This window comes from Anopheles gambiae, chromosome 2 (assembly GCF_943734735.2).
Source record: "Anopheles gambiae chromosome 2, idAnoGambNW_F1_1, whole genome shotgun sequence".
Taxonomy (NCBI): Eukaryota; Metazoa; Arthropoda; class Insecta; order Diptera; family Culicidae; genus Anopheles; species Anopheles gambiae.
This window is the reverse complement of record NC_064601.1, coordinates 46,659,216-46,679,706: the sequence shown is the minus strand read 5'-3', so window position 1 is coordinate 46,679,706 and position 20,491 is coordinate 46,659,216. Positions and strand designations below refer to the sequence as shown.

The following is a 20,491-nucleotide window of genomic DNA, read 5'->3' as shown; positions in this document are numbered from 1 at the left end:
AGTTACGGAAGCACTGATACCATGCTTTTACGAGTTTTTGGTCATAAAATATACTCGCTTCTGTCGTTTTAAGGGGGTCGACACCCAACACTGTACTGTTGTGATTATGCGTAAGGCAAAATTGTTTCTTTCTCTCTCTCTCCCTCTCTCTCTGTGTAACACAGCCCGTAAGATATTTAAGGGTGTGATGAATTTAACGTGGATGAAATCACTTAATTGTAACAAAATACTTAATAGGGATAGCCAAACCAACCGCAATACATATATACTGCAACAAACAGCCAGTTACTACTTACTGCCAATAATGATAAAACAAAATCAAGACATTACAAACACTTTCGGGGTGCTGTGTTTCATGATGGCTTTTTTTTGGGGGGCCAAAAAGAATATTAAGGTGAACGAAAGAATAAGGCGCGCGCTTGTTCCATTCGGCGTATACATGTGACTGTGGCTGAAGAAAAGAGATATTAACTACTTGAAAGCAACGGATATTCATTACCTGGCACGTTTTAACTGAAGTCTTTTTATTTTCGTTTTGGGAATCGAACGAGTAATTAAGTTTATTAGGATTAAGATTAAATTTGGATTATTTTTATAGCGCTGCTACTGGACGAGAGTTCACGCGAGAGGAAAATGGTTGTTGCTATGATTAAATGAGCCATTCAAGTTATGGAAAAGAAGTATTGTCAGACAAAGATTGTACCGAACGCTGAACGAACGTAACAAAAGTTGTGAATGAAGAGGAACATATGAAGTGATGGATTAAGATGAATAATTTGATTTATTAAATCAAAATGTTCGCCAAATCTTTTTAAACCGTCCACAAGGACAGAAGGGATGTTGTAGGGTCAAATTGAGATGACAAGATGAGATGGTGACACAATTGAGATGGTGAGCAGTTTCGGACACTCCTGAGGCAGGCCAAGACCGCAAAGCGGTTGTAGCGCCAGATAAGCAAGTAAGTAAATTACAATAAATCATCAAGAGAAAGGAAAGCCAAACGTCATCGTTATACTAAAATGATGGTTAGTATTTTTATAAGATTATTGAGAACAGTTTTCTCGCATAGATGTGTTATTTTATAAAAAAAGAGTATTACCCTGCACCGCTAACAAAACATACATTTGTTATAAATGTTAAAGACAGATATATGCTACCACCTCCACCATTGTTACTTGAAAAAAATCTACTCAAATAATTTATAATGAACATTCAGAAACCTGTTAGCAGTGCTTTGGCTCCAGTAAATTCAACTAAACACACTCAAAATTGGATATATATAGAGTTTAGTACATCCACCAATCAGGTGCGAATACAACAGCAACAGCAGAATAATGCGCGTCGTCGTCACAACGATATGATCGGTCCGGAAATGAGAACAGTCGATCGTGAGAGAAGTACTAATTGAGGTTACAGAGATGCTCGGGACGAAACACTCAAAATTGATTCCCAGTCTAAATAAACTAGAGAGCTGCGAAAACAGAAAGCGATAGGCAGACAATGGAAAAGGGTAGCGATAGACAGACACACTCGCCGCACAAGTAATGAGCCAGAAAAATGGCAACCCTAGAAAGGGGGTACCCAACCGATTAGGCAGACTCAGGGGTCACTGGAAAAAGGAGAAGCGCTAATTATATGAAACGAGTAATGCAGCTGTTTCCCACCAGTTGGAGTAAAACTACATTCAACAGGGATACTACTGAGGAGGGAACAGCACATTCACTAAACAGGGTTTCAGAGACACTAGACACTAAAGGCAAACACACTAGACAGAGGCTAGTAGAACCAAGCCATGAGTAAAGGAACCACAACGACACAACACAATGATACGAAGAAGAAAGGAAGGGAATGAAGAAGAAACACAGAAACACACACACACACAGACATGAAGACAATTTTACTCTTAATCTTAGAGCGAAAGGGTACCAGGGATGGTGGGCAACAAACGAACGAAATGGTGGGCTGGGAGGTGAGGGTTGCTTTTGATAGGGAAGGCCGAAGGGTGTGGTAGTGGCGGAATTTTGGGAAAGGTCTAAAGGGGGAAGAGACGCATGTTGTAAAACAAACACATACCTGCACTGAGCCATGTCGGTCAGCCGGCGTAAGGTTTCCCAGCGTTCCAGTCTGCTTGGGCACGTCCGGCCAGGCTGCGACACCTCCTTTTGAATTCGTCTGCTATTTTCGATACACGCGGGCGATGGGTGATGGAAGTTTCGGTTGATGAAGAGTATCGCACCAGGTGACGATACATGAGCATCCCGCACAGATGCGTAAAGTCGATCGAAAAAATCGATCACACGGCAATGGATTTTTGTTTTTCCCCCATTGAGTCAAGCGCGTGTGTTTGTTTAAGGCGAGAGATAAAGAGAAGGAAGAAAGAAAAATTGGAACGAAGTTCGTGAATAAATGTCCGCGGGGTTTGAGCCACTAGATTCGTAGCGTAATGTAGGATAAGTCTGCTAAGTTGAATGAACGAGAACACTACAAAAATAGTGCAATGTATAATTATTTTAGAAAAATGAGATTGGATCGAACGGCGAGTCAAAACACGATGCGATGATTGCACAGGGATCGGATCAATCCTATTTCAATTCACACGCAAACCACCTCAAATGCAGGCAGTACAACACTAAGATATCCAGGTACGTACAACGACTAGATACGGTGTTTGTTTTGAAGTAAACAAACGAGTACAAGGTGAAGGTGATGCGTGGGGTGGATTAATTCTGGCGGAACAATCATCGATTAAAAGCAGGTTACTAAAACAAGCCATCTTTGTAGCGCTACATGGACTATTCAATCAATATTGTGATAGCGCCATCTATGTTAAGATTTCGTAAGCTCGCGTTATCCGCTAGAGCATTATACCGATCACTAATGATGAACGCCGTTCCGAGCGGCCCATTGCCATACCTTTGCGACGCAACAACGGGATGGAACCATCATAGGACAACACGCACACTACTAACTTGAAGTGATAGAACGAGCACACCTGTATAGGGGACAAGTGCTAGAGACAATGAATATACCAGGACACACTAAATGACCGACAATTGGTGAATAGGAATGGCGGAACATGTGAGAATCTCGCAACATTTTAGCAGAACGTATCTAAACGAAGCCTTAAAATAGACAGTTTTGTAGCTGTTCGCGCTCCGCAGGAGCAACGCTAGTGAATTCGATGGGAAAACATAGTTCCAAACCTCTGCTATCTGAATTGTCTCGTCGTTCAGCTCCTCGTCGTAGTAGCTGAAGAAGTCAGCACCATCCTGCAGAGAAACGAAATCAAGTAGTGTCTTTTTGTTGTTGTTGGGTTTCATTGCACAATATAAATTGATCGTGTGATGTCTAAATTAAATCCATTTATAGAAGTATAAAAAAGGCGATGACAATCGCGACGAAACAATACAACGACGAGAAGCATGTAAAAAAGGCAAATATATTGAGCATTTGCAAACACACTAGTGCATTCATTGGCGATTACTAAAACAGGAACATATTACGAACACTCTCAAGATGATCCTACACACACACTTTAAACGACAATGATAAGATGTACGTGTGCTTCGAAGTAATCGTCTATGCTCTCCAGCATCTAAAAAAAAGTACTCTCGACTGAACAAACGAGAGAATTGTGCGAATGTTTGTGTTGATAATGGGACACGCGAATCAGTACTCGGTTGACCACTTCAATGAACAGTCGCTGTCCAGTCCAACGCACGACACTGGAATGGAAGCACACCATCTATCCACAGCACTAATGTCACCTGATCCCCTGCGCTGTTTGCGCGAGGACGAGATAAGCTTGTTGCGCGAATGCTACCGTCGCGGTCTACCTGGTACATTGGCGCCGTTTCTCTTCATCGATACGCATCTTCGGTGGTGTGAAAAGATTCGCCAAAGCTCCACGAATGCATGGACCGTTTCGGCTATAGTATGGAAACGATTCTTCACGCTGGCGACATCCGATCGGGAGGAGCTGACAGCTTCGGGAACGTTTGTGGCAATTACCGAAGCAGAAAAGGTAAGATATGCAACAGTCCTTCCATTCTTTCTGCGAAGATAAAAATGTCATTGATATAATGAGATGTCCTTTGCGGTGTAACCCAACTGAACGCGAACAGTGTCCGACGGTAGTGTTCTGGACTCAGCGCGATGATCTGTCACCATTGAAACATGCGCTCGAGAAGACGGCCTACATCAACTGGAAGAGCGACCCCGCATTCAGCTGTGTTGCGCTGGACCACTATCCAATGGTACAGAGTGTGCTGCAGAAAAATGCACCCCATTTAATGTTCCGCAACTCGACATTCTTTCGACTGCCTCGAGAGACAGCTAAGGCAATGAAAGTCAGGTATGTAAGCGATGTTAGAGATGCGTTATTACACAAAGCTACATTTCTGCTTCTCCTTTCAATATACTCAGCGTTCCGGATGGATACGAGATGCTAGCGTTGGATGAGTCACATGCTGCTGAAGTGAACGCCACCTGGCCTCATCGATTTGCAGGTTCGGAGGAATACTACTGCTCACTGTTTCGACTGAACGGTGGACTCGCGTTGACAGAGCGTATGCAAGCAGGCGATGGACAAAAGAAGCATCTCGCTGGATGGATACTGACGAACGAGTACGGTGCGCTGGCCCATCTCTACATCCAACCAGCCCATCGACAGCGCGGTCTAGCGTCGGTGCTGGTTAAGGCCTGGGTGACAAGGTGGACAGAGGCTCTGGAAGACGAAGACGTTAACGCCGGCGACTCCGAGGTTATCGCATACATTCTGGATGCAAACACAGCTTCTAGAACACTGTTTACAAAGCTGGGGTTCATCGAAATGTCCAAATCCCGATGGTCTAATCCTACTACCAACTGACAGGTACGATTAATTTCCATAATGTTGTACCTCATATACAGGGATTTTACAATCGATCGCGTGAGCAATTCCGGCAATTGCTAATCACACACACACACAGCTATTGGGATCCAAAAATGTGTCGTTGCACCTTTCAAGGAAAAATGATGGACATTCGGAGGATGAAGGATAGGACATTGAAGTGAATGTGTTTAGAAAAAAAAAACCAAAGCAAAGTCAAACAAAAAACGATAAAAAAATACGCCAAATCATATTGTTCTTCGGGCAGACGTTTAAAAAACAACTGCACAATATTGTGTAGAGAAATGATACAAAAAGTAAATACAATCAAACAGCAAGTTCAAGTGTTTGTTTTGCGTGTCATTTGGTTCAGTGATGGTAGTGTTGGCACGCTGTGCATGTTTTACATTGCTTGAATTTTTACATGTGTTTGATGCTGAAAATCATCAACTCGAACTACCAAGGCAAAATTAATTGTGTATGTTGAATTGACACGACTTAGCACACACGCTGCACAAGAGGGAAAAACAAGTTGTATTCAAACATATTGATGTTTTTTTTTCGCGACAAAAGAACGAATCCACAAGAGTGTAGAAAAAAGTCATTTCTTGAGAGCATTCATCGTGGCTTCTTATGATGCGAATAGTTCGAACCACATACGAGACACAACACACAGACACACGCACACATACATAACACGCACACAGATTAGGAGATGATTTAATTACTGCCATATCTCTATTCAATAGATTAACTGCTGGTAGTAGTGCTTATTACGAATATCGTCATTCACGTTGCAATTAACAAACACTTGTTTTAGTCAACCCGGAGAGGATGATTTTCCGTAGTTGATGAATGGTGATTACAAAAGTTAGTTGTGAACGGAATGTAGGGAAGACATTTTTTGTTTAAAGTGAATCGGCGTTGGTGTGCTGGTTTTGATTGGATGCTCAATTGGTTAGATGACAGAGCAAACAAATCGCTCACACACAAAGGATGTTAAACGTTCGAGTGCTTCGTTTTGTTATTAATAATGGGTTTGCTCAAAACACAGATATGATGTAGGTTGTACAAGCTTTGAAACGTCGTTTTGCAAGTTTTAATGTGCACATTCTTATGTTGAGGCTGGGCGAACATGAAAGACGGAAGAGTAGAAGACAATCTTTGGATGTTGTATTATTTATCAAAACAAATTGTTTTCTTGTGTTACCGACATGTCGTTGGGGGAACAATTTCTCAAACTTTTACGCATAACAGAGAGGAAACATTCCTAAAGAAGCAATGGTTAATGCACAGTTCAGTCTCATCCTTACCTTGTTTGCTGGTGTATGTCTTTCTCGGTTTGGCGACACCACGACTTCGTGACCGGTCTGTAGCGAACCGACGGGCGTTGACTGTTGGAGGGATAAAAGGTAAAACATAAGACCAAACAGTTTACATACAGTGCTTACACAGTTTACAGGAATGCTACATTCACTGCTATTTTATGGGACCGTGTATTACCATGGACAGTTCGAGCGAATGCGTAAATCTAAATAGTTTAACTGAGTGCTCTGTCAGACCAAAACCGTGGATAAAACACAATATAGCGATACAACACAAATCTGTTTTTTTTTCATAACATACAATAAATACTACTTTTACAAAATCAATAAAGCGCGTGTTGAATATGATACCACTATAGTTATATAACAACGTTTTAAGCTTCGCTAATCTGAGACTCTTGCTTGGAAACACTTTGTTAAAAACGGCAGTCTTATGCAATGCATAACCAAAAGCAATACACGATATCCCCGTGCGTGTGTCCCTTTATGTTTTACGCAACCAAACATTACAAATGACATTTTCAATTGGTAGTCGCCAACCAGGAATATTGTAAAATAGTTTAATCTTTGAAATTTCCTTTGGCCGGGGGAGAGAGAGAGCTTTACTGAAACGCGGCACAATTCGAACCACTCACGACCAGCCAATCCAATTAACGATTCCTATCATTTCCGCCAGTCCTCGTACACATTTATGCAACGCTTTATGAATCATGTTAAGTTTCATATGGAAAGCGCTCCATGCTAAAACCGATACATAATATTATGTTCAACATCCGATCAATCTAGGGTTGTGATTGTATAGCGTTGTTTCTATATTGGCGAAGTTTATTAAATGTTTTTGATAATGATTCGAAATTCTGAAACACAATGTGAATAGGCCCTACTTACTTACACGCAGTACTACGTTACATAAGCCTATTTTGGAAATTTGCTACGACGAGCACGCAAACAACCAAAACAGTGTTTCTCGACGGGACAATAAAACAAATTTAAACATTCTTTACGACTTTAACTAATCGGATTTAAGTAGGACATCAATTCATATCTCTACAGCAAAGTGCTTTCAATCATTACTTCCAAGCCTACCGGGCGCGCTGGTCCGGACAGACCGCACCATAAGGCGCCCGACATCAAAACACACCTTCGCTGATTTTGTTTTCACGATGTGCGACGGTGGCGCATTACGTAGCTGCCGCAGAACGTGAAAATTTGAAGGCTTTACACATCCCATCATTTCAAGTGCCGTGTCGTTCAACCGATGGAAAACAGTGAGCAGGTACAGTTGATTAAAAAGGTTGTAAAAACGATGTTAAGCAAAAGAGGGAATGGTATTACATGGGACTGCAACAAAAATCCTCATATCGGGACATTTTATTCCACAGCTAATTTTGGATGGGCGTTCCACAAATCATTACTTTGGTCGAAACGACACTAATAATTTCTGCGTTTGAGCCTGAATGTGTCAAAAGTAGAAACGATGGAATTGTGATTTGTTCGAACAATTTCGCATGAGGTGTTTGTCTTCGGACACCAGACTCAATTTCACCATCATTTACGCGTAACGTTCGGAGGCACACAGCACATTCACACTACCACTTGAACTAAATTTGGACTCGCTTCTTGAATCGACGTAAAGTGGCGTTCATTTTCTGCCTCTGTAAATCAGCAAACGGTGTGGTCTCTAAGGTAAAATGATGGCAAAACATGAAATAGAGTAACGCACTGTAACAGAACGCTGATATCCAAACGCAAACAAATCGGAACATAGACCATGGCCTGGTTCCGATGCCCTGTTTGCCCATCCCTCCATTTTGCCGTGTGCCGCCATCATACTGTCCCAATGTATCTGTCCATAGGCTACGTACCATCGTCTTTCCGGTCCAATCGAATTCACCATCGTCGACGTAACCTTTGAAGTAGAACAGATCCTGAAACAGCCGTCTCAGATGATCGTAATCGGGCGTCTCGAAGAAGTCTAGCCGCCGCACGTAGCGCAGATATTTGGCGAACTCCTCGGGATGACCATCGCAGAGTACCTACAAACAGTAAACGAATGGGGAAAGCGTTTTAATATTTGCTAGATGGTTTAAAAAAGATGGTCGTAATTGATTGGAAACCAAACTTACATCGATCGGTGTCGCTCGCTTCGTATCACCAATTTTTTGGTATCGCTCTTTGAGTGTGTCCGCTTTAAGACCTTGCCATGGCAGTGAACCTCTTAGGAAATACATAAACATGTGGCCTAGTGCCTCTAGATCATCACGTCTGGATTGTTCTTTACCCATATGCGTATTGATCGACATATACCGCGCCGTACCCGTCAGCGATTTATGCTCTCGATATGGTATGTGTTTATTCGTATCTAAGTCAATATACTCTTTGGCGAGACCAAAATCTGTGAATGAAAGTACATTGTGAAAGCATGCGTGAATTAATGCTTAGTCCAGACAATACGATATAGATATTCAGATCGCTCAAACAACCATTTCTCTATTGCTGATATGTATACACAGTTTATCTTATAGTATATCATCAAAGATGGCAAACTAATAGTGACAACTCTTTGTTTGTAACTGATTCAAAATCATGTAACAAAGCAAATCTCGTCCATTCGAACAGCAACATTGCCATGGGTGCTTCATTCATCTTTTTCATTGAAACAATCTATAATAATAATAAAAAATGATTCCTGACGCTTATAATGTACCGCGGACAGCAAACACTCTTATAAAAATTCAACCACCATCATCTGATTTCCTACCAACGTCCTCGTGCCTGCTAGATACATGAGCAGGGGGCCAGCCACATGAACAGGCGGGCGGTTGAAAAATTAAAAATAATTTTTCACGGTTGGATACAATTCGCAGGCGAGTTAAAAATTTCTACTTGGGGCGACTCAACATCTGCTACAGGGAAGGAAGAGGTAGCATTGCAAGGTAGGTGAAGTCCAATGCCACGCTTCTAAAACATATGCAGCAAGTCTCACGTGTCATTATGTAAATAACATCCATTGCTGTCTGCTTAGAGTTAACGAACGTACTCAAATAAGAATAGCAATTCACGTATCATTACGTGGATAAACTTTATCGTGATTACAATCAACCGTATATTTGTAGAAATAAGAATGATAAAGTAACAAGAATGAAAAAAAGGATTTAGTATTATTGATTCATAAAAAAAACAATACATGATTGAACAATAAATAATTATGTAAATATAGTAAAAATAAAATAGTTATACCAAAGAAAGAAAAAAGGGTTATCCTTTAATCTTAAAAAAAAAATTTATCCGTAAAAAGATATGCGCACGCTCTCATGAAGAACGCAACCGTCATCCCTTGTGGGGATCGAACCCACGACCTTTGGATTAGAAGTCCAACGCGCTATCCGCTGCGCCAAAGGGACACACTGCCATCCGACCGCTAACACCCGAACACATTCTACACGCCGTTCGGATGCACAACAACTACACGAAACGCTTCACTCGTCCAGCCGAATGAATCTACACCGGATGAACAACACGTTCGGCGTGAGTTGAATGAAAATGTTCTTCTCACGCGTAACGCTCCAGCTCACCATACGCGAGCGGATTGTTCATCGTGCAGCGCTCACGGAATTTATCTTTCTCATGAAGCATATGCGTTCATTCGCTATCTGCCTCGCTTCTACGCAATAGTAGGAAAATGGTTGTTTATTTTGGAAAACGGGAAAATTAAAATATTATCAAAGCATAATACACACTGAAAATTACTAATATCATACTTACCTATTATATGTATAATTTTATCACGTTTATTTGAATTTCTACCGATTAGAAAATTTTCTGGTTTTACATCTCTATAAATTAAATGACGACTATGCACATACTCGATCCTATGGAGCTGTGGAATAGAAATTGATCAGCGAACAAACGTGATAATGCCATCCGTGAACATTGACGTGCATCGGTTTAGGAAGGGAAGAAAAGAAAAAATGAATTAGTATCTTTTTATATTTATGCTAAAATGCTCTGCTGTTAAATCTCCATACGGTGGCCGGTGTAAATTTTTGTTTCCACAAACCTCTCTTTTTCATCATCAAAATCCTTGTCAAAATATTTGTTAAAAGACAAAATGTTAACACTGCTTCGCACTCTCTGTATCCTTTTTTATTTGTTTTGCTCTCCATTCAGATCTGAAAACCTTACTTTCTGCAATAACTGTTGACTTGAAAGCTGTGTTCTTTCTGTGTGTATGTCTGCTTCCATTTTCAAAGTTCTTTGTTAAGTATGGGTGTCGTAGTCGGTCAGTCAGTTAGTTAGGTAAGTATGTCAGGCTACTAGCTCATGGCAAATGCTGTTTTTACATAATTTTATGATTTTGCGTGAATATATGTCATAAGCTACTTAAAAATAGGGAAGATATATATTGACTTATTTTGTAAAACAAAACCAAATAATTGTTAAACAAAACATCATGTTTTTTATGACGTGCATATTGAATGTGATGAAATGTTAACGCTTCCCCTTTCATCTTGCTATAAAAATCGTACATTAATTGTTTTAGGATTTAATGTAGGATATTGATCGTACAGAAACTTATGGCCATTGATCCATGAAGGACATCTCTTTTTAAAAGAAGAAAGAACGGCTCCGGTCTTACTGTTTAAAAGGGGAAGACGCTCTATTATAAAAAAAACATAATAATTTTTGTAGAAACCAAACAGGTTTTCGCAACATGAATTAATTAATTTATTTAATAATGTTTCACCTGCGCAGTCTGCAAAAATCGTAACATAAAAAAAAACTTTACTTCCGAGCAGTTGGTTGCAGGCATTTTTATTTTCAAGTTATTCTACACTTACATTAAACCACGACTGTTTAATCATTCAGTGCCATAATTTACATTTGTTTAAAGTTTAACATAAGCTTTCATTCATTTTAGCATTCGCCAACGAATCATCACATCGTTAAACTCAAGATATCCCAAGGACTCGTCGAGCGCTATCCATTAACGTAATTCAGCTAAGATAAACAGGTCCCCATTAATCTTAGTTCTCAACTCAACATGCCCACAAGACTAACATTACTTTCGTTTCGGGTGCTGCTCTTGCCACCGTTAGCATCGCCAACACAAGCATCGCCTTTAAGCAAATCCCTTTTTAGCACCTCCTTTTCATGAGACCCCCCCCCCCCCCCACACACACAGTCCTCCTCCTCCTCCTCAAGCTATCTCTTATCATGGATCGAAGGATAAAACTGTGGTGTCATGGTGGCCAGGTGTCGCGTAAACACTCAATTATCCTGCCTGTCTGCATCCAAATCAGGACTGAGTGCTACGTGTGTACTACCAGCCACACACGCTACACCAGTGGGTGTAGCGGTCACCGCTGTTGCTATAATGCTATTTTTGTAGCGGATGAGCGAACGAGCGTAGGAAGGTGACAAATAGACACTACCCTTAACAAGCCATCTCTCAATCAGTTCGGCAAACAGGATTCTCGCACAAGCTTTCGGTAAAAAAACCGATGGTTTCCTGTTGAAAGAAGCAACCCTTTGCGCAAAGGTCAGACGCATTACTAATAGAGCAGAGCAAAATAGTGAAGCTTTTATTGGAAGCTCCGGAATCAGGATCAGAGCATCTATGCCATGTGGTGGTGGTAACAGTACTCTCTCCAAGAGAAATGAGATACATGGGAACGATTAATTGCTGCTTACAATGAGGTGCGAATTAAGGGACAACAATGAGCCCCCCTCGATGTAGTTTAACAAGTACTAACGAGATCATAAGCCTTTGCTGGGAGGTGAAGGAAATGTGAAGACAAAGAAATCAATGAACAGAGTAGATGACGCTGGTTCGGGAAGCCAAACAACAAGTTGAAAGCTCGAAATTGCCACAACATATTATAAACCAAATATAAACACACACACGCCCATATACACAAATGCTTTCCTCTTTAGCTAAAGCGAATAATTGTTCCCTAGGTGAAAATGCATTTTTAAAACACCACTAGCATGTTTGTTTGCATTTAGATGCTAATCTGAACACATTCTGTTTGTGGTTGAAACGTTTACCAGCGATCAACCTTGGACCAATGCACGCTAAAGCACCTGCAGCGCAACTTTCCCACAAAAGCAAGCAACAACACCTTACCATGCCTCCCGCCAAACGACAATGACGCGATCCTCAATGACTTAATAAACCATTTGAATGCAGTTTTACAGCGAGACCTACTGCTTAGCAGCAAAATACTCCCAGCATGAAATAAAATGGGAGTAAAATTCCCGTCGCTCCAGCTGAATGCTTGGCGGGTTGAAGAAATCTGGTGATGACATTAAATGTTAACCTTCTACTAATTGTGTGTTAATTGTTGTTTCGTGTGCCAGAAAACGGAGAAAGGGAGAATTTTGGACAAATTTTGAAATCGTTGTGAGTTTGCCAGCTGCCCACAATGAGAGTATGCAAATGGAAAATGGGATCTGAGAGTGTAGGTAGTCAGGTAGGAAGGTAGGTGTACTTTCATTTGTATGGATTTTGAAAGTAATAATAACTTTAAATTGAATATATTATCAAAATAGCTAATTGAGTTTTAGACAACAACATAGGTTGATTAGTATATTCAAATAGATATACGATCAATTGAAGAACCGTTGAGAGCAATTATCCATTTCAACACAGTGTACTTTTTTCTGTTTTACAGCATCAATTCACTGAGCGGGAGTGAAAGCCCCACCGTACAATGACAGATGAAACAGACAGTTACTGGCGAGATCCTAGAAGACCCTAACCTAACATGATTATTCTTGCTCGAATCAGAGGATAGGTTCGGAAGGTTGGCAGCAAAACTCATCATCCCCCGCGAGGTTAAGGGAGACGACACCGACTGACTGGCTGCCTGGCTGCCTGGCTGCCTGGCTGGCTGGCTGGCTGACTGACTGACTGACTGACTGACGGACTGCCTGCAGGGAAGAGTAGCTTGCTGGTGATTTGTTTCGTCAGCGAGTGACTGAGCAGAAATAGCGTGCTGCTCCTGCTCTTGCTGTTTTCATCTGCTTTTTATGTTTGGCAAAGCGGAGCATCTTCATAACGCCTACGCACACACATCCCTCTCCCACCTTCCGCCATTTCGAGCCATATGTTTAAGTTGTATTCTAAATTTAGCACCAATCGACACACACGAACACAACACATACACACATACCCCGTCCCCGAATCACACACTAATCGTGAACTTCTCTTCATCGCCAACATAATGCTCCCAAGAGGGGATAAGTTTGCTGTTCTACCTCTTCCCATCATGTCGCCCACTGTCGTTGCTATCGGAAGCGCCACAGCGTTCTTTCTGTCCGGCACTGCGGCGTCCGTTCTATCCCTCGGCCCTAGTCTTTCAAACAGAGTTTCGGTTGCGTAAGAAATGGAAGCTAAAGAACTTGTGAGCAGAATTTGTGCTATCTCACTATCTCATTTGTGCGACTGACTGTGGTTGTAGTAGCGCGCAGCCCCTGAGGGCATATACTCGCGCTTGGTGCTATGTGTAATAGAACAACACTTCTCATCTCCATTTTATCCAATCAATATTTCCTGCGCTTTGGCAAAATCAACGGAACCGAGCGAGCGGGACAGGGCAGGCGAGCACGCGTGCCTTCATAAATATCAAGTAGGCAAAACATATCCGGTGAGTTGATTTTCTTTTGCATGTTAGTTAAATCCTTGATAAACCTGAACGGCAGCGCGCAAAGGCCGTTGATTAACGGAAATGGGAGAATCTACCTGCTCCATCGTCCGGAAAGTGTCGCTACGGTCTAGCCGCATTCAAACGTGTGTCAGCCTGCGTGTTTCCTTTATTAAAAATATGTTTGCCATTTTGTGTTAGTGGCTTGTTATTCGCGGGTAACAGTTCAAATCCACCCCAGAGCTGAAAACATTCATTTGAGGGTTTTAATCGATCGATGTGTTGCAAGCCGTAGCCGGAAAGAATCTACACAGAAATAGAAGATGTAAAATCAAAATAATAATTATGGATTTTGTTAAGTTGGTAAGTAAGGGAAAGGAAATATAAAAAATACAATTTTTTGATTTGGACTGTTTATCCTTTTCGGAGAAGCTTGACAGAGCATAGAAGTAAAAAAAACACAGTGAGCGACACAGTGATAAAAATTGAAAAAACAGAACTGTGTAATACATTTTTTATCAATCCCTTCTCCACCTTTAGTTCTTCACACCTCAAAGATGCCGTTCATTCCTAGGTAGGTAGTATGCGGAGAACACGGTTTCAATTTTTACAATCCAAAAAAGCTTCAAGATTAAATGATATGAAGGATCTTCCGAAAAAGTAGAGGTATCATAAATGCTTGAAAAATCATCCCAGCGTCACACCTTCCGAGAAAAAGGTTGATTAAAATTGGAAAATGTTCTCAAAACGATCCAAAAGGTAACGAACAGCGCTTCAAAACACGAAGAAAAGGTACACACAAAGGTACACTAAAGCTTTAATTCAAGGTAAGTAGTAATCAAAAGGTACCAAAAAAGCTAAACCTTTAAGGCTACTCCTTTTAAGGATAGGTAATAAAAAACGAAGAAATTAATTTTCAATCATATTCTTGACGCAAAAGCGCTATCTTTAGACCTGCTCACAGCTACAATACTCTGCGTAGTTAGTAATAGGTAGTTATGTTATTGACTTGTTTAAAAAAACTTCAACTTTAATAAATGAAAACTATAAGGGTACGAACTTTTCTACCTTAAATTAAATGTATTTTTGTTGGTTGTGGTATAAAAATAGGGCACCATTGCATGGTAGGACATATGTACATTGCCGCACAGCCCATTTTAGCCTTTTTATTGCAAAGTGCAATAAATTCGATTCCAGCAAGCAACAGTTCTGCGGGTAGCTTTTAAATATCGATCGGTTTGTTTCCATCGTAAAAAAAGGAAAACACAACACACCAAACAGAAACAGAGGAAACAATGACACTGGCAATGAAAAATCAATTCACTTAACGTAACCACCACTTCACCCATTCTGACAAAATAGCTACGCCATGGCTCTCTTACTCTCTTGGCGGACAATCTGAGGGAGGACTAGGAAGGGGAGTTATGTATAACCAGCAAATATTGTTTCCTTCTCTCCTAAACGTTGTCCTCGCGTAAATCCGTCCGGACGGTAAAAATAAGTCAAGGGTAGTTGTGCCGGGTTGCCTCCCTCGCCGATGATGCAATTGCCAGTATCGACCCGGGAGGTGCACAGGTAAGCGTTTGTGTGATTGTGGTCTATGTGGGATTCTAAGTTTCACATTAAACATACCACCTTGTATGTCCGTTTATTTAAATAGATATCTCACCCACATGTGCAACAACATTGTGTTTAACGACTATGCCCCCCCCCCCGACTGCAACTCTATTCCCGAAACAACAACAACATTTAACAAACATCTGCATTGGGTAGGACACGACGTGTTGTCACGATGTATCCCTCAAACCCCGGAGTATCCACACCTAGACTCCCACACATACACAGACACAACAACATCCTGTCCTCTGGGCAGACATTCAATCAATTCAACAGTACAAAGGTAAGCGCATTTTCCATTGCTGCAGGTGGAGCAACAAAAAAACAGGAGAAATAAACAAACGAACAAAAACTCGCTTCCTTCAGCGACACTGTGTCTATGACCTGAAAAGCCTCGATTTTCCTCCGACAATGCTGCTGCTGACACAGAAACGTCATCGTGTGATTTCCGAAGTAGGCAAGAAGCATTTGGTATGTACAAACGCTTACATCATGCACCTGTATGTATGTGTGTTTTAAAAAGGGGCTTCCCTTCTAGCTCTCAATAAATCAACAAAGGTTCAGAAAAGTCCAAAGGATTAGCGGCCCATAAAGACCCTCAACGTCATGCCATACCCTTCGTATTACTGTGCACGTGTTGACATTCAATGTTAGCGCAGCTGGGTAGCGTACATGAGTACATATGTAGCTCATGTATATTTCGCTTAGTTAAAAATTTGCGATGCTATTTTGAAATCGATAGCTGCTGACTGTTGAGGTGGTGATGATGATGGTTGGCGGTATGCATTAATCACGAAACCAGGTTACAACATCATAAGGTGTTGTCTGAGCAACGAAGTATGTGTGAGATAGAATATGGAGCGGCGAAGCTATATTCCATTCCTGTCCATCATCATTGTTGCAATATCTGCAGCGTAGATGGCATGAACTTAAAACTGCAGTGATAATTTGCTACTTCTACAACAACCTTGAGCATATTCACTACCTACAACACATTGTATGTTCGCCCCACTGTAAATTCGTTCGCTTGTCTACCGATATGTAAGCAAAGGTAGTACAGTGAAAAATTTTATGCAAATAAGTGTGTTCCATCGTATCCAGAAAGAGAAACCTAACAAGCTCGTCGCAACTTGCTACAGTTTTTCCATACGGCAGCTAGTAATGGTTACCATTGGAATAGTTGTACGTGGTCGTTTTGTAAAGTTTGAAGTTAAGCGACGTGGCAAATGTCGAGCGTTTAACAGCTGGCGATGGCACTATTTTCTTGCTGTTTTAAGTATGTTTACATTGAAGCCACAAGAAGTCACATAAAAAGCTCGAGCACGAAATTATGTAAGCAGTATCAGCATAATTCCAAAATACCAAATGATAAAGAATATTATTTACAAAGATAATACAATAATTTCTAATAATTAGTACTAATTATTAACAAACAAATTACTAAACTCAATAAAATACCCTCAGTTAAAAGTGACACAGATTATATGTTTTACGTTTTTACATATTAAACTTATTACAGGGTAAATTAATGATATGTACATACCAAGTTCATTATTTGCCAGTAGCTGATTGAACTATTTCTAATCGCTGCATACATACATTTATTTGACGATATGGCATTAAAAATTTATGAGAAAAAAAACAGAAAATTGTATACGGCGCAAATTATTGTACAAGTAATTGAATTAGTGGAACGCTTACTGTTGAATTCGAGTTGCGTACTCTATTTTAACTACTCGGGAAGGCCACTGTTTGACCTTTGTCTCTCGCTAACGGTTAGTTCCAACCAGTGATAACATAAAAAATGGCTGAAAATCAACTCGAACACGGTTCTAAATCCATGCTCACGTGAAGCAAAGCGTGCATCCGTAGAAGGCAAAAATAAAATTTCAATTGGAAAATTGCTGAGATAAAGAAAATTAGGTAGATGAGCTGCGATGAGTCGATGCACAGCACACCACATTGCGACGACGAACCTGCTTGATGGAACACACTTGATAGATTCTATCCACTCGCTTACAGTTTTGAAGACAAAAGACGACGATCTGAAGCTTATGAGAGGATGTTGGCAATATCCCGAAATGTATAACAATTGCTTTTGCTGCGGTTATGGTCTCAATAATAAAGGTCCTACTAGCATTGATTCTATGATGCTTCTTGTTGAAGGGGACTTAGAAAGCAAATTTCGTTGACACTGTACACACATACAAACAAATTGGTATTATATGTACGCTGCACAAACACGCAACATTTTTGCATCTCAAACTAGAACAGAAATTCGAAAGTACGTGACCTAAGGGTTGATTATACAATATAAAATATGAGCTTTGTGTAAATGGACTCCAGGAAGGGAGTACGTGCTTTTATGGTTTGGTAGACGCTTGACGCTCCCAAGGATTGAACATATGTGCAATTCAATTGGCACAATTTAATCTTTCATCGTTATGAATGTCGGTTGATAAGCGAAGTAGTAGTAGTAATAGTAGTAGTAGAAGTAGTAGTAGTAAAAGTAGTACGAGTTATAGTTAGAGTAGTAGATATTTGCAGTGTGATAATATATGAAACTAATTTACATATTTATTAGAATCAACAATTCAAGAAAAAACGAAAGAGGAAAAAATAATGTGCAAACAACACACACACACAACACAAATAAAACCATATCAAATATTATCTTTACAAATCAAGTTTGACTGACACTACTAAAGAATTGAATGTACCCGACCAATAAATTTAGAACTTAAAACTTCACCACGAACACTCAACAAAACTTGCTAGTACCGCTCAGAAGTGTTTGTTTCGGAAAGGAGTGATGTGCACAGAATTGGAACAAAGAAACGAATGCTAATGGGCACCTACAACTTCATGGCATACGAAACTACGAAACTTGTGTGGAAAACGATACAGAGAATGAGAAAAGGTAAGTAATGCCAAATAGGGAGTCATAACTTTAATATTTCTCTTAGATTAATTTCGTAACAACTTAGAAGGATACGTGATGAAAAAGAGGGATAGGGTTTGGTATTACTGTTTGCCACCATAACAGCAACACATGCGTATCGGTCTCTCGATCTAGTGTTTAGGTTACTTACTAATTGTATTGCTATCATCAGTACTGTCTTCAGTGAGAATCGCCGACCGCACAAGTCGAACAGATCTTCGAGCGACGGGCCGAGCAATTCCATTACTAGTGCATTGTATTTGCCGCAGGGCCCGAAGTAGTAAACCTCCGGTATTCCTTCCGCTAGTGGGGACGACAGTTTGTCGTGGTCGGTTGAGGCCGGTCGGCCAACCGTACAACAGTATGCAGACAGGGAAGACGCACATTGAACGCATTATTGATGAAAGAGCGTCCACAGTTAACGTGTGCAGACAGAAGCGAGAGAGAAAGAGAGAGAAATAGAGAGAGAAAAAACAGAAATAACGCGTGTGCACATTGCAAACAGAGAGATAGAGAGAGATAAAGACCATTAACATTCGGTTTGGTACAAAAAATGTGTAATAGTTTGTTCGTGTGTTTTACAAAATTTACAAATAACCATAGTAATTTAATTCGTTTGCATTTTTATCGCCGTGTCACTTTACGAAATAGAATGTTTATAATTTTGCATTTAATTACAGTTTAGGACGTAAAACGTAGAGGTAAAAGGGCACAACGAGTGAAAAATATGCAAAAGTACAATAGCAAAAAGAGCAACAGTTTTAATGGGGAAAACGGAACAGAAAAACAGTTGAATATTACTTTATTGTATGTTTTTTTTTTTTTGAGATACTAAAGCATTTTTATGTAAATTGTACAAAGATTGTCCGAATATCGTTCGTGTTGATCTTCAACGGGCTACAGACAGAGAAAGGGATGAGGATACACACTTCTTATATCGAACACAACCAACCGAATGGCATTATAATCCGGTTTTCTTAGTTGCATGAGTACACAATCGTACGAAAAATGATAATTATAACGAAAACTCAGACCGGTGGAAACAACCAAAATAATTGGAAATGTGAATGACAAATAAAAGGATCTGACCGACCAACCGAGATTAATTTCAATTTGTTTATTTGTTTTTCACAGTTACGGCCGATCCAGTATTAACTTATTCTTCACGAAGACAACTTGAAGGGACCAACGTTTGTACGAAGTACGTTCAATTTAAAATTACTTTCACATTTACAATTTCGTTTCTTGCTTCTGCAGAGACTGAAGCGATGTCGAAGTCTTTTGCGTTATGGGAAGGAATGTGTTCCACTAGTCTTACAAAATCGTGTGTACAATCCAACATGATGCAAAACTGTAAATATGATTTACCACAAATTATGTTTGTCATAAACACTCTTCTAAACAATTGTTTCAGACTGAATCTTTGTATCAAAACTTATGTATAAAAGTTTTACAATGATATAAACATATAATTAGATATTCAATTACATTGATAAAGGAGCTGTATGCCGCGTAACTGTTTCTGTCGTGGGAGATACAAACTGTCATATAACATGATGCAGAGTTACAAGCCTTGTTAGAACAGATGTATCTTAGAATGAAGTCGTTACCCAGTTAAATGTGGTACAGACACTACATTAAAAGGGAGTCGAGCATAATGAATGAATATTTGCACCTCCGCCAATAATCAACCCAAGAAGGACAGTTTTTTTAAATGATTGTGATGATATTGATTCAGTTTTAGCTAACTCGAAAACATGTCATGAGCTGAGAAACATAGAAACATACAAGGAATAGACGGAAGAAGAGAATATGAATGTGAATGAATCGGGGTTAAGTACTACTACTACTTCGCTTTTGTTTCAACCCGCATACATATACTACACGATTTGCAATAGAATCGAGCAATTAGTATTTATCTTTGTGTAGGATGGAGGGTACGGATATTAGGGATCAGTCGCGATATGGCTTGGTTGACTTATATTTTTTTTGTTTGAAATATTCAAACCAATTGTTAAGAGGAATTATGTCGGTTTCTACATGCTGCTGTCAAAATGGTTGATAATTTAACAATATTTAGTTAAGTTTA

At 40.1% G+C, this 20,491-nt stretch overlaps 2 protein-coding genes and 1 non-coding gene across 36 annotated transcripts in view; 1 reads left to right on the top strand and 2 right to left on the bottom strand.

Moving 5' to 3' along the window:
* LOC1278819 (casein kinase I) overlaps positions 1-20,491 on the bottom strand; it is an 81,215-nt gene that overhangs the window by 11,593 nt on the left and 49,131 nt on the right. For 7 of the 34 annotated variants that reach the window (XM_061648665.1, XM_061648664.1, XM_061648667.1 and 4 more), the window contains 5 exons: positions 9,961-10,075; positions 8,322-8,590; positions 8,061-8,231; positions 6,184-6,264; positions 2,074-2,175 (listed from right to left, as the gene is read on the bottom strand). In XM_061648665.1, coding sequence (XP_061504649.1) covers positions 2,074-2,175; positions 6,184-6,264; positions 8,061-8,231; positions 8,322-8,590; positions 9,961-10,075 — 738 coding nt within the window. Of the gene's footprint in view, positions 1-2,073; positions 2,176-3,203; positions 3,270-6,183; positions 6,265-7,336; positions 7,412-7,439; positions 7,877-8,060; positions 8,232-8,321; positions 8,591-9,960; positions 10,076-18,553; positions 18,706-20,491 lie in introns of those variants that run through there. The other 27 variants (XM_061648669.1, XM_061648670.1, XM_061648671.1 and 24 more) reach the window with 14 other exon arrangements.
* LOC1278821 (uncharacterized) lies at positions 3,311-5,214 on the top strand. The gene is made up of 3 exons (XM_318458.6): positions 3,311-4,024; positions 4,125-4,354; positions 4,426-5,214. The coding sequence occupies exons 1-3, from the start codon at positions 3,641-3,643 to the stop codon at positions 4,868-4,870; spliced, it is 1,059 nt and encodes a 352-aa protein (XP_318458.4). The 5' UTR covers positions 3,311-3,640; the 3' UTR covers positions 4,871-5,214.
* Trnar-ucu (transfer RNA arginine (anticodon UCU)) lies at positions 9,527-9,599 on the bottom strand. The gene has a single exon. It is a non-coding gene; the product is annotated as a tRNA-Arg (tRNA).

Bases quoted from the DNA above. Each gene is read 5' to 3' on its own strand.
- LOC1278821 (XM_318458.6), top strand. From the start codon at position 3,641: ATGTTTGTGTTGATAATGGGACACGCGAATCAGTACTCGGTTGACCAC. The intron at 4,025-4,124 runs GTAAGATATGCA...GAACGCGAACAG, and splicing joins CAATTACCGAAGCAGAAAAG to TGTCCGACGGTAGTGTTCTG. The intron at 4,355-4,425 runs GTATGTAAGCGA...CAATATACTCAG, and splicing joins GCTAAGGCAATGAAAGTCAG to CGTTCCGGATGGATACGAGA.